Source organism: Notothenia rossii (genome assembly GCF_949606895.1).
Source record: "Notothenia rossii genome assembly, chromosome: 6".
NCBI lineage: Eukaryota > Metazoa > Chordata > Actinopteri > Perciformes > Nototheniidae > Notothenia > Notothenia rossii.
The window spans coordinates 10678091-10692965 of NC_136909.1; the positions used below are offsets into that span (position 1 = coordinate 10678091).

The following is a 14875-nucleotide window of genomic DNA, read 5'->3' on the forward strand; positions in this document are numbered from 1 at the left end:
AAGGTCTGACTTGAGAGCACAGAAGCGAGTCCATCCCCGAACCTTCCTTGCGTACGTGCAGATCGGAGCCTACTTCATGCTTGGCTGAGGGAAAAAGGTTGGCAAATACAAGACAAATGATCAGCCACTGTAAAATGAGACGGATGGTGTGAATTGAAGCAGGGATTACGGGGGTAGTCATACGCTTCAGCAATGCTTCCTGAGTCTGATCTCATCTCTGCTCTCCAACACAACTTGAAGGTTTCTGGCAGGCAGAGCCCTATATATTGAAATAATAAACTGAGCGGCATAAAGTAGGATAATGCTTTCTCCTGCTTTGAGCCTCCTTTCAGGAACCTTATATATGACAATGTGGCAGATAACTGTTGAAAGTTAATGAGAAAAAAATATATATATACTTTTTGTCCTTACTGTTTCACTGCTGCTTTTAACCTGCCTTCAGTTAAACCTAGAACAACTTGTACCGAATTATTTTCAGTGTTGGAAAGAAACTAAGTACATTAACTTTAGTATTGGACTTAAGTAGACATTTGAAGTACTTGTACTTTACTTGAGTATTTTAATTTCATACTACTCGAAACATTTTGAAAGCCAATTTTGTACTTTTGATTCCACTATATTTACTTTACAGATTTATTTAGGAGTTACGGTAACACTTTATGGTAAGGGTATATTAATCATCATGAATTCATGCATGACTTAATGCATGAAAAAGCATGAATTCATTCATGTAGTACTTCATGAACTATCAGTAATGTACAAGGATTAATAGTATCTCATGCATGACTTAATGCAGGAACAATACCTTCATTAATGCATCAACTAAGGTATCTCAATCATCATGACTTCTGAGTTGTTCATGTCTTCTTCATATAGATCTGCAGTTAAAGGGACAGGCCCAAAAACTGCTGTCACAGCAATTCCAAGCGTTGTAATCATGATTAACTAAGCATGGCTTTGTCATTACTTCATCATGTTTGTCCATCCATCCATCCATCCATCTTCTCCCGCTTATCCGTGGTCGGGTCGCGGAGGTAGCAGTTCCAGCAGAGAGCCCCAAACTTTCTTTTCCCTGGCCACATCAACCAGCTCTGACTGGGGGATCCCAAGGCGCTCCCAAGCCAGCGAAGAGATATAATCCCTCCATCTGGTTCTAGGTCTACCCCTTGGTCTTTTCCCAGCTGGACGTGCCTGGAACACCTCCCTAGGGAGGCGCCCAGGTGGCATCCTAACTAGGTGCCCAAACCACCTCAACCTTGAGCATGTTTGTGCCCCTTCAAATAAAGTGGTGACCTGTTCCGTCGTTTACACTGATACATAACGTATGATTAATGGCCTATGTGAAATCCTCTTTATTAACCATTTGGTGCTCATGCATCAATCATCTTTCTGATCCCTCAAATAAAGTCCGCCCTGATGTCTATTTAGGCATCGTGTATTTGGCAATATTAAAAATGTAAATGAGATCATAATTTTGGACTTAATTTCAATTATCAATTATTTAGTTAGGATTACTTTAATTTATAATCCAAAGCCAAAAAGATCAAATTTTCACATATCATGTCACATAAGAAAGCAATAACATTGTTCAGCAAAGACACAAGATACATGGCAATAGTAAGTTAATAGTTGGGGGGGGACCTTACTCCGTCTTTCTGTCTGTTTGTACCTGTGTACTCTCATGTTCCGATTAACCCAGTTTCCCCCAAATCTCTTTTTTTTGTGTGTCTATATATACGCCGGGATCCTGAGTCGAGGCTAATCCTGTTGCTGTGGTCGTGTGTCCTGGATCCTCTATCCTGAGTACTGGATCTAAGTCCTGGACTTTGAGTCGTGGCTGAACCTGTCTCTGCGGTCCTGCCTGACTCTCGTCATACTACTTCCCTGATGGCTCCTACAGGACTTCTGACATCCTCCTGGATTCATCTTCTTATTAAAGACACATGCATTTCCAAACATTTGGCATCTATTGCACGTCTGTCCCTCCTGGGAGAGGGATCCCTCCTCTGTTGCTCTCCCTGAGGTTTCTCCCATGTTCCCTTTAAACTGTGGGGGTTTCTCTGGAATTTTTTCCTTGTACGATGTGAGGGTCCAAGGACAGAGGGTGTCGTATTGTCATACTGATATTCTGTACAAACTGTGAAGTCCACTGAGACAAAATTAACATTTGTGATATTGGGCTATATAAATAAACATTGATTGATTGATTGATTGATTGATTGATTGATTGATAGATTGATAATAGTAAATCATACACAGCAAATTTCTGGGGTAAAATAATTGGTAGTTAGACAAAAAAGTGTGAAAGGGTTAGATTTTGGGAGTTCATTTCGAATTTAGACTACCGTTTGTGTTAAGGGATACTCGTAGGCGGAGTAATATTTCGGGGTTCAGTCACTGGGTCACAGAAGCGTGACAGAACACTACCCTGGTGTTTATTCACAACTGCTCTGCTGCCGCGGGACCACGCGGCTTCACTTGGACTCCGTCCCGGGGAAGGTAAGTGCTGTTATACATCTCAAACTATATTTTCTGTCATTGTAAAGTTAATGTGTTTATTTTCGCTAAGACGAATTTAGCAAGTTTAACTAGCTGTTGAATTGAATGCTTGCCATAGACGTGTTGAACATGGACATGATTTAGGCTAATGCAAATTAGCTTTATAGTCGTCATATCTGTTTCTTTTGTGTTAGCTTAAAGTTTAGTTTGTTGTTCTTTCAACACCGAAAATGCCTTTTCCTTTGCATTAAACATTAGATTGAACGGCTACGACGGTACCGGACGAGTCCCGCGACCTACATTGAGGGAATGTGGACGAGGTGACGTACTTTCCCGGACATTTTTGTTGACGTAACAACTAGCTAGTAACACTACAAAGTAAATGGCGACTTTATAAGTGTAAGGCGCAAACAAAGCACGAAATTAGCTCGTTACTTTTATGGTCTTCGACTTTAACTATCTGCATGACGGGAGGAAAGAAAAATAAAGCAAACGTCCCTTTTCGCTGCGCTACACTCGGCCCATCTACACTACAGGCATCAAAAAATCTTGAAGCTGGGCGTGTCTGAAGCTTGGCGATTTTTTGCGAGCAACCAATCCCATGAATCTCCCGCCCCCGACATACAAAGCAATAGCAATGTTAAAACGAAGTAAACTGGATATAAACTCTCCAAACAGGCGAAAAAACTATCAGTTTCACCCACTGTCTCTGCCACCGCCCTCCATGCCTGGTTCCTCCGGTTTGTATCCCGGTAAATAGTTCCGGTCGTAAAGAACCGGGTGATTTGCTACCGTAATATCTCGTTTGGAATATGAGGAAATGAACTGCGGTCTGGCTCTCCCAGCTTGCACGCGGTTTGATTGGCTGCGCTTGCACTGGCGGGATTTGCATAAACGGGATTTGATTGGCTGATGCCAAGCATCGAGCCTCAAAAGTTGAACATTGTTCAACTTTTGATGCCGATAGATGCTCGTGATGCTTGCAAAGCCATGCCATGCTCCCCACAATGCAGTTCGGCGAAAATTAAAAATCTTCTACGTCACCCCATTCAAGTGAATGGGCGAAGCGTTGAAAGCATTTTTTGATGCCTGTAGTGTAGACGTACCGTTAATGCAGGAGACCGGAGCAGAAATGGCAGGGAATAAAGAGGCTGGTTGAACCAACATTTCCCTCCAGCATGGAGACGATGATTCCCCGTTTCAACGGTTAAAAGAAAACGCGGTTGATTTTCAAATAAAATAGAGGTTGTTATGTTGCATCTCAGGTGATGTTACAGAGTAATCCAAAACTACTGTTACTAGTAGTGTAACTAATTACTTTCAGCAGTAAATAACGAAGTAAAGTAAGGGATACCTTTTTTTAAAGTAACTGTTAACATCTAACTCATTAATTTTTTCAAATAAATATCCCAAAACTGTTCTTAATTGCCCAACCTGATGATGTAGGCTCGCGAATAGTCTAGAATAGGCTACCTTAAAATGCTTATGAAATAATATTACCATATGGCTACCCAAGATCATTTTGTTAGTGACAGTCAACATGTTGCTAAAGTAAGAGCTATCTCTTTTTTCCTTAGTTGGTCAATATGTTGCTGAAGGTGAGACTTGGAGGGACAACAAAATATGTCAAACTGGACGAAGTCCACTTCTCAGACTTCATCAGAGCAGGTAAGTGTTGTCTATGTTGTTGAATTCATTAAAGGGGTAGTAAAAGTCGTTTATTTAATTAAGTGTTTATTGTTATGCTTCAGTGCAACAGAAGTTTCTCATACCAAAAAACACAATGCTGAAAGTCACTGATGAGCGAGGCACAGAGGTGGATGAGGATGTCTTTCCTGAAGTGGCAACAGTCCAAAACATTTGTTTTGTCATCTACAGTGATTATGGTAAGGTGATATTTCTGGGTTTTGTTTTGTTGCAGGAATGCTATGAGAGATTTGTATTTTCTATGTGTAAGAAACTGATTTTCTTCATATTCTGTACTCGCCAATAACCAACAGCAATCACATAATTTTCTCTCTCCAGAGTAAAATCTATAATGTATCATGTGCATTTCAGACCTCCCACTGGCAGACTCATCCAAAAACATGGATGAGTGCTCCAACCTGACAGAATCTGGTGACTGCTCCAACCTGACAGAATCTGGTGACTGCTCCAACCTGACCGAATGTGTGTACTTACAACATGTGGTAGGCAGGGTTATAGTAAATGTTCATAATAAATGAATAAAAAGTTGTTCTAATAAAATAAAAAGTAGCTCATTGAGCAAGTTGGGATCTAACGGTAAATTGTAGTTTTTGCACATTGCAACTGGAACATATTTGATTTGGTATAATGGGCCATATGGATAATTTATGTTAATTGTGATCCCCAGATCTTACCAACCTGCAGCAACATGGTGAAGGTCCCTTTTCTCCAAGTTGTACAGATACATTGTTTGTCTCAACCTCAAGTGGCCTAAGCAGTGACACAAGTGATGCTGGATGTGAAATGATTCAACCTATGAGGGACATTACCCGAGCAAGAAATGTAATTGTACTTAAATATAATTTACTCTTTACTTTGCCTGAGAACGAAAGCAAGTTTAAACAAATTGGTTTCATGGAATTGAAGAAGCTTTGTTATTGATGATCGATTTGATGAGTAGTTGGTTACACATGATCTATTTTGTTAATTGTTTTTTGTTATTTCATATAAATTGTGTTTAGATGGTGGAGCAGGTTCTAACTTCTAAGCCGGCAGGGTTGACCGTGATCAAAGAGTACGACGATACTGGGAGTCTGAAAGATTCCACCAGGCGACTAATGGTGAACATCATCGTAGCTCACATGTGTGAAAAGGAAGGGTAAGAGCCTTGGCTTTAATGGCATGAAGTATTCATTTATAGAGGGAAACATCTTATTGTAAACCAATTATTTTGTTTTTGCAGGCAAGGTTTAAGTAAAGTGACGAAGGAGTTCCATGCCCTTGGGATTGTGTCACTTTTCCCATCTCTGAAGGACCCTTACTCAACAAAAGGATATTTGAGTTTGCATTGTTGCCATTTTTTTAAAATAATGGCAGTGGTCACATTTAGGTTATTTGGTCTTTTGTGTACAAGCAGCAGCATATTTGCATTAGATATATGAAAAACCTGATATTGTCTGCATTCCAACCAGAAGCGCTCTTTTCTTTTTAGGAACATTTCTATGACATTCAGAGCAACAAAGGCTTTCTCGAGTGGCGTGTCAAGACTGAGCAACGCCAATCCAAACCCACGTCAACATTCCATGACAGAGTGGAGCTAAAAGGAGGTCCAACATCATCTAGAAGTTTTGGTTCCATAGACGACCTGCAAACAGGAGACGACTGTATGGAGGCCATATTTCTTCTTCACCACACCACTGACCATGACCTAGTCTTCCAGAAGATGAGAGAAACTTTCCACTATCGTCAACAGATGATCCATGACCAACAGCAATCTGCCAACATACTTCAAACGTTTCCTCGTTTCTTGGACACTAAGGGACTGGTAGGTAACACATTTTGAATTCCCTCCTTGAAAAATACTTGGTTTACATTAAATGATTGTAATAATAATAATAATAATAATAATAATCTTACTTTCTTTTTTATTAGATTCTGCAAGATTTCTCGTTGATGTTCGGAGCAGAAACTGCATCCAGGTTCCTGGAAAGATGGAACAGCGGTTTTAAAGACAAAGTCCTACGAGAGGCCAGGGACCTTAGAGAGACTCCTTTTCTGAAAAATCAGCTGAAATCTACACTGAATGAAGCATCTGACACCGATGAGCCAGGTGCTTTCATACAGTCATACTCCATAAGTGTAGTAATATGGTCTTGAATATTAGGATGGGGATCATTTCTGATATTTTCACTAAGAAAAGTACTTTAACATTATTGATGTAATCGGGATGACTTGATGTGATGTCAATTGAACTTTAAAGTTCAATTGTACATTCCTCTCTGACAATATCATCTACATCCTGTATGCTGTGCATCATGTTGTTGTGTTGTTGTTCCCGTTAGGGACATTATTCAGAGATACCGTTCACAAACAATTAAGAAACACTCTCACAAACAGAAACAAATCATTTAAAAACACACATTTGAAATGACACAACTGAATTTAAAAGTTATTCACATACACATATGAAACACTCTCATATACACCTGTGAAATGTTCTCTCAAAAACACGTGTGAAATGCTCTCACACACACGCACGTGAAATGCTCATACACACACACACACACACACACACACACACACACACACACACACACACACACACACACACACACACACACACACACACACACACACACACACACACACACACACACACACACACACACACACACACACACACACACACACACACACACACACACACACACACACTTGAAATGCTCTCATACACAAGTGAAATGCTCTCGTATACATTGTGTGGGAGAGCATTTCACATGTATATGTACATGTATACACATGAGTGTTTCACGTGTGTTTATGAGAGCGTTTCCCATACATGATTTTGGTTTCAGTTAGGCGTGTGAGAGTTACATAATTATATGTGAATGGTATTTCTGAATAATGTCCCTGACATCCCCTCATAGTGGTAACCTTGTCCATGACAATGTAGAAATGTTAAGATGATTTCCACTGTCTGCAGAGTGGGACAGCGACATGGCTTCTCTTCTTGTCGTGCTGCATCTTCTCACTCCACAACCAGCTGGGAGGAAGCGGGCCAAGAAAATCAGTGTCAGAGAGGCAATAGATCATCTGGTGATTTTTCACAAGGTTTGTCAAGACAATGCGTCCCAATTCCAAATATTGTGGTTTGTCCAATCATTTTAAAACTAATGGCTTGTACGAAAATGCTTTTCATTTTGTTTCAGTCCTGCAAGAGCCTTGAGGATCACATGATGACCATCGAGGGAACCCACCAGCCTTATCTTCTGGCCACAGGCACTTCAAAGGCACAGGTTTTCAGCTTCTACATCGTCTTGGACAAAAAGCTTCTTCCTTGTCAGTCATGTACATCCTAGGGTGCATTTGATGAGCTTTTCAAGTTCCACTTTGCTTTTAGTGTGACATATGATGATGCTCTGTCCAGCCTGTACACATTTCTGCAGACTTCTCTGTACGATATTGACATTGGCACAACAGTAGAAACTCCAAAAGTCAAAGAGTTGAGAGCAAAGCTCTTGAACAAGCAGTAATTAACTAATGCAGCACACATGTTTGGATGTTTCCTCTGTGCTTCATCTTTTGATACAGCTTTACTTTTGATCAGACACCTTAAAGTAATTCATGGAATGTATCCTGGTAAAAACTTGAGACTAAATTGTGGGCAAACAGGATGTTGCTTGCAATTCTCAAGTTATTCTGGATTTAGAAAACATCTTATTAAGATACATGCTCATTCTGACGAGTCCTGTGGGCCTCAAGACACCCCTTCCAACCATGTCATCCAACAGCATGATCATTCTCAGTGCATGAATGATGAAACACCCTCTACTTCTTCTCAATGTCAAAATATTGAAGCAGGCCCTTCACTATCAACTCACAGCAAAGATATGGGTGCCTCCATTATAGCCAAACTTTTGGGAAGCGGTGTTCCAAATACGGTTGTTCTCTCTACAATTGAGAATTTACAGGAATTTGTGGGAGATTTGCAGTCTACTATTCAGGAACAAGTATTACACTTTCTCCCGGCCGACAATCCCTCAGCTATTGAAGAGCTATTTAATAGTATGGACAACCCTTTCAGCCAGTTGAATTCTGATACCAAATGGAAGAAATATTTTGGGGAAAAATGGGATATAGTACAGCCAGTTGAACTACGCCTAGGTGTAAGGTATGATGCCAGACGAAACAGCAAAAGTGGAACTTATGAGCAAGTTCCAATAAATGACAAATTCATTTATATTCCCATACTGAAAACACTGCAGTTTATTTTCAAGAATGAAAATATATGTGAAATGATGCAAACATGCACTCAAAGTGACACATATGAAGATTTCTGTGATGGAAGCTACTTTAAAAGTCATCCTTTGTTTTCAAGTAGTAAGTTTGCCCTCCAAATCCAATTGTACTATGATGATTTTGAGTGTGCAAATCCTCTTGGTAAAAAAAAAAAAGGTATACATAAAGTTGGCTGCCTATACTTCATCCTTAGAAATCTTAATCCCAGGGTGAATTCTGCCCTTATGAACATTCATCTGGTATCATTGTTTCATGCACAAGATGCTAAGAAATACGGAATCGATGAAATACTGAAACCTTTAGTAAAAGACTTGAAAAGATTGGAGACTATTGGAGTTGCTGTCCCATTTTCTGAAGTTTTTGTACGTGGCACTCTTGCACAAGTTACTGGTGATAACTTGGGTATAGAATTCTTGGATTCATGGAGTCATTTAGTGCAAATTATTACTGTAGAGTTTGCATAATTGATAAATCTTCATCGCAGTCAGTTTTCTCAGAAGACCACCCACATTTGACTTTAAAATCAGCAATTTTGAATGATCAACATTATACCAACTTGGCAGAAGATCCAACATTAACCTCTTCATTTGGCATCAATAGAAAGAGCATACTAAATACTTTGCAATATTTCAATATTGCAGAAAATGTTGGTGTCGACATCATGCATGACATTTTGGAAGGGTTTGGTCAATATGAGGTCAAACTGCTATTTGAGTATTTAATTAAAAATGTCATGTCTAAAGAAACCTTGTTAAACAGGGTGTATTCTTTTAACTATGGCTATTTGGAAAAGAAAAACAAGCCAACAAATATTAACCTTGATGGTGTAGGAAATGGAATAGGGTTCAATGCATCACAAACACTGTTTGATCACAAACATACCTCTGATATTTGGCGACTTGGTACCAGAGGATGACTTGCACTGGCACTTATTGCTCTTGTTGCTGAACATTATAAACATTGTGTTCTCTTACTCTATCACCAAAGGGATGACTGTGTATTTAAAGCACCTTATCATTGAACACCACCAACTCTTTAAAGAACTGTACCCTTCAAACGACCTGATTCCAAAACATCATTTCATGGTCCATTATCCGAGGTGCATTCGGAAAATTGGACCACTTATTCACATTTGGACTATGAGGTTCGAAGCGAAACACACATTTTTCAAAGATTGGGTAAAGAACTTCAAGAATTTGACAGTATCACTTGCGAAAAAACACCAGTTTGCATTAGCTTATCATTGGGAATGCTTGACTTTAAAACCAGTTCAGTCTGGTCCAGTTAAAATGTGTGTACTTGAAACTATAGGTTACTTACGTAACCCCAGTTCTCAGAGTAACATGAAGTGAGATGTCTCACTATGGGATGCGCCTCAACGCGTATGCACCAGAAGCATCAATCTCATTACGCCAATCCTGATTGGCTGGTGATCTTGACGCCAACGTCAGGGAATCCACCAACCCTATAAGTAGCTTGCGCCACGACGCAGGCGTCATTCAAAATAAGCACCTCTTCTCGCTTCGCCTCAGCAAGAAGGGCCGTCAGGTGAGACATCTCACTTCATGTTACTCTGAGAACTGGGGTTACGTAAGTAACCTATAGTTCTCATTCATAACACTCCGTTCAATGTCTCACTATGGGATATTGAGACTCCCGCATTGCCAGACATGCTTATCTCGAAAATCACCAACACAAAAACAGAACTTAACAGGTAGAACCCTGTCCCAATACGGGGCCCAGCACTGCGCGGGCCACACTTGGAGCAGAAACATCTAGCCTGTAAAAGCGGACAAAAGTGAGCGGCGAGGACCAGCTCGCTGCTGCACAAATGTCTTGAATGGAAACACCCTTGAACAAAGCCCAGGATGTAGCCAATCCACGAGTAGAATGAGCGCGCAGGCCCGTTGGTGCCTGCAAACCCTGGCTCGTATAAGCCAGAGCAATCGCCTCCACAATCCAGTGGGAGAGCCGTTGCCTGGTAACGGGCTTGCCCTTATGAGGGTTAGCCCAAGATACAAAGAGTTGGTCATTGCACCGAAACTCTTTCGACCTGTCCATATAAGTGCGCAAAGCACGAACCGGGCAAAGCAAATTCGGCCGCTGTTCCCCAGAGGAACCTAGCGGTGAAGGAAATGCCTCAAGGTCAATGGGAGTGCATGAGCCAACCACCTTAGGCACAAAGGCCGGGTTGGGCTTCAGCAATACTCTCGTTTGCCCCGGGGCAAACTGAGTACACGAAGGATGCACAGAGAGCGCGTGAATATCACTGACTCGTTTGGCAGATGCCAGAGCCAGTAACAACACTGTCTTCAGTGACAGGTGCTTCATGTCAGCGTCTTCCAGGGGTTCAAATGGAGCTCGAGCGAGCCCATCTAAAACCACTGTCAAGTCCCACAGGGGCACCAATGACCTGGAAACGGGGAGGAGCCGGCGAGCCCCTTTCATAAAACGGCAGACCAAGGGATGTTGGCTAGCCGTCTTTCCCCCAAAGCCCACATGGCATGCGGCAATAGCAGCCAGGTACACTTTGATCGTGGAGAAAGCTCTGTGTTTATCAATCAGATCCTGTAGAAATGATAGAATCACACCGACAGGGCATTGAAAAGAGATGTGTTTCTTTTGAAGACACCACTCCTCAAACACCCTCAACTTACAGTCATAGAGAGACCTGGTGGAGGAAGCCCTTGCACTCTGAATAGTGTTTATCACTTCCTGAGGGAGCCCCACTGTACTCAGGTTATACCACTCACGGGCCAGGCCCATAGCGCCAGGCGCTCTGGGTGTGGGTGAAAAATCATCCCCCCCGCCTGAGATAGTATGTCCCTGCGTAGCGGGAGCTGCCACGGCTGTCCGCACAGCAGCTGATATATCTCCGCCAGCCAGTACATTGCAGGCCAGTGTGGAGCTATCAGGATCAGTGTGTGGCGTTGTTCTCTCACTCTGGCCAGAGTTGGAGGTATTAGAGCCAGGGGTGGGAACGCGTACAGAAGGGCCGGGGGCCAAACGTGCGCGAGCGCGTCCACGCCTAACGGTGCATTTAGATCGCGCATTGAAAAGAACAGCTGACATTGAGCATTTTCTTTTGATGCGAACAGATCTACCGCGGCCCGGCCGTAACGCACCCACAGCTGACTCACAATCGTTGGATGTAGAGTCCAGTCTGCGTATAGTGGTGCACCTCTGGACAGCAGATCTGCCCCGAGGTTCATCACTCCCGGTACGTGTGTCGCTCTCAGAGAGAGGAGACGTCCGCAGCTCCATAAGATCAGTTTGCGTGCCAGCATGTGTAACTGTAGAGAACGCAAACCCCCTTGGCGGTTTATATACGATATTGTGGTCGTGTTGTCTGTCCTCACGAGGACATGATGTCCCCTGAGAAAAGGCAGAAAGCGTCTTAGGGTGAGAAACACAGCTAAGAGCTCCAGATAATTTATGTGTGACCATTGGAGGTCTCTGCTCCAGAGACCCCTCACAGGTCGACCTTCGTATATGCCCCCCCAGCCCGTCAGACATGCGTCCGTGGTGACCACCTTCCGCGATAAGACAGCACCCATAGGCACGCCTCGCACCAGGAAAGTCGGGTGCAGCCAGTGGCGTAGCGCCGTTACGCAGTGCACAGTGACCATCACTCTCCGCGCGCCATGACGCGCGGGGTTTAGTCTGAGGGCAGCTACCCAGCGCTGAAATTCCCTCATGTGTAAGCGGCCCAGACGTACTACTAGGATGGCTGACGCCATGAGCCCCAGTAACCGCAGACACGATCTGAAGAGAACATATTTGCGTGGCTGGAAACGAGCGAGGCAAGCCCTGAAGGCTCTCACTCTCTCCGCTGACAGGCGGGCTGTGAAGGGCACCGAGCTCAGGCGTAAGCCCAGGAAGAGCACCGACTGGGCTGGGGACAACATGCTCTTTTCTGTGTTTATTACAAAACCCAGGTCGAGCAAGTGTTTCATGAGGATATTCGTCTGCATAATAGCCTCCTGCTCCGACTGTGCCAGAAGGAGCCAGTCGTCTAAATAGGTTGCCAGGCGAATACCCTGTTGTCTTAACGGGGCTATCGCTGCTTCCGTACATCGCACAAACACCCGTGGGCTGAGAGACAGACCGAAGGGAAGCACTCTGTACTCGTAACAGACACCCTGAAAAGCGAACCTCAGATATTTCCTGTGTGGATAATATACTGGGATGTGAAAATACGCGTCTTTCAGGTCGATTGATGTGAACCAATCGTCCTGACGCACGAGACGCAGCAGGGATGTGTGAGTGAGCATCCGGAATTTGTATTTTCTGAGATACCCGTTCAGAGCCCTTAAATCTAGGATGGGGCGAATTCCATTCCCTCCCCGTTTGGGAACGAGGAAATATTTGGAATAGAAGCCGCTCTGACTCCGTTTGGAGGGTACGATGGATATTGCTTTCTTTTCTAGTAGCGAGAGAATCTCCTGCTCTAGAATGTGAGCCGACGCTCCCCGGGCATGTGATTGCACAATGCCCGATAAGCGAGGGGGGGTGACAGCGAATTGGAGTCTGTAGCCCCGTGATATCGTCTTGAAAACCCAAGCAGAGCATGTGAGCATTTTCCACCTTTCGCTCCTCAGAGCGAGCGGGGATGTCACCATATCTCTGTTGTCTGCACCCTGTGACCGCATTGGTTGTGTTATGGCGCCCTCTAGTGTCTGAACACGGTGGCGCTCTAGGGTGACAACCTCGGTCGACACTGCGCATGCGCGCGGTGATGGTGCGTTCACAGACCCGGCCACCGTCCGCATTCCGAGAGAGGCGTTCATAGCCACTCTCAGAAGCGGGGCAGTCACCTGACTGTTTATTGACATTATTATTTGTCTTTTTAATATTTTCGACTGTGCCCTTGGCTTTAAGCCTGGAAGCAACAGTGGCAAACATTTTATTTTTAGACCCTTGTGTGTGTTTGTGTGACTTGAACGACTGGCAGGAACTGTTGTCAGTGTTGTGAAGTCTGCTTCCCTCATGGCGCGAACTGGAGGATGACGTGCAGTCATCACCCGAGGCGGCGGGAAGGCGGGAGCGTGGTTGTCCCCCGGAAACACATGGGTGCTGGATACGTGCGGAACACGATCCAGGGCTGAAAGAGAACAGGAAACCTCCAGCCCTTTCCCCGAGGGGGGGAGGGAAGGCTGTCAGGCTGCCCTCTTCTTCTTCCTCGCCTGGTGACTGAAAGTCTGGGTCGGCGGCGCCTGTGTGGCTGCTGCCGGGACCGGGGACTTTCTTGGCCAATTTGTCCGCGCCTCGCGTCTCGGTGGGAGACCGGGGGCGGGCTGTGGCTTCTGCCATCTCGGGACCTTGAACAGGGCCGAGTGCGGGGGAACCTGGGAGAAGGTCCGTCGCAGGACCGTTGGGGGCGGCGGCTGGGCTTTCCGAGGGAGGCAAAGCTGGAGAGCTTCATCCTCCTTCTTCTTGGCCTCACACCGTTGTTGCATGGAGGCAAGAGCGGAGCCGAATATGCCCTCAGGACGATTGGCATGTCCAACACGTCCTCCTTTTCCCCGGTCGGGGAGGTTTTGTCAGGTTCAGCCATCTGGCTCTCTCCTGCACCACCATCATCCCTAGCGATTTGCCTGTGGCCTGGACTGCACAGCGCTGTACGCGGAGGCAAATGTCTGTGATCGCCATGATCTACTCCCACACGGCCGGTTCAGGTTTCACCGTCATGTCCGCACACAGCTCCGCTTGGTACGCGGGTTAGCATGGAGGAGACATTCAGCGCCCTGACTGACAAAGCAGCCGCTTTGTAGGCCCGTTCAGTCATTGCGGACTGAACCGGTCCGCCTTTGTCGGCAGTGTGGGGTTCCTGCTCGGGGGCCGCCGACAACCGCGGTTGGAGGTGGGCTGCCACAAGCGGCTCCATAGGAGGCATGCGGAGTAACCCGAGCTTCTCCATGCCCTCACAGTCCAGAGAGGAGGCTCCCTGGATTGGGGCCTTGCTGCTGAAGGGGCGGTCTCTCCAGGAGACCGACACCTCGTCCAGCAGCTCTGGAAATACGGGGAGAAGTTGCCTGGTCAGCCTCGCGGCTTGGGGCAAGTTCTTTCCTCGTATCTAGACCTGGAGGGCTCTCTGGCCGCTTCAGGCCAGGGGATGTCCAGCTTGGATGCAGCGCGTTGGCACACGGCCTGCAGGTCCATGCTGAGGCGGGGGGAGCGGTGGCTCGCCTTCGCCCGGGGAGGCGGACATGGCCCCAGGCTTGGCAGCCTGGGCAGACGAGACGAAGATGTCATCTTCGCCCTCGTCTGAGTCGGAAAGAAGAAACTCCGGGGCGTATTCTCCTTCCTCCTCCTCATAGTCCAGCTCCAGGACATCCTCCGCGGGTGAGACCATGGTGAGGTCCAGTTGGGAGCCCCAGCTTGACACAGC

General features: G+C 45.1%; 1 protein-coding gene and 1 long non-coding RNA gene across 2 annotated transcripts; both read left to right on the forward strand.

Moving 5' to 3' along the window:
• The first annotated feature begins 3607 nt into the window (after positions 1-3607).
• Positions 3608-4385, forward strand: LOC307045434. Its single transcript, XR_013809911.1, has 3 exons — positions 3608-3705; positions 4077-4167; positions 4251-4385. It is a non-coding gene; the product is annotated as an uncharacterized lncRNA (long non-coding RNA).
• A 201-nt stretch (positions 4386-4586) lies between these two features.
• Positions 4587-9840, forward strand: LOC307042940 (uncharacterized protein; the record flags this gene model as incomplete). Its single annotated transcript, XM_079687099.1, has 7 exons — positions 4587-4688; positions 5208-5344; positions 5429-5522; positions 5678-6010; positions 6118-6295; positions 7169-7296; positions 7395-9840. The coding sequence occupies 7 exons, from the start codon at positions 4587-4589 to the stop codon at positions 7542-7544; spliced, it is 1122 nt and encodes a 373-aa protein (XP_079543225.1). The 3' UTR covers positions 7545-9840.
• Positions 9841-14875: the final 5035 nt, after the last annotated feature.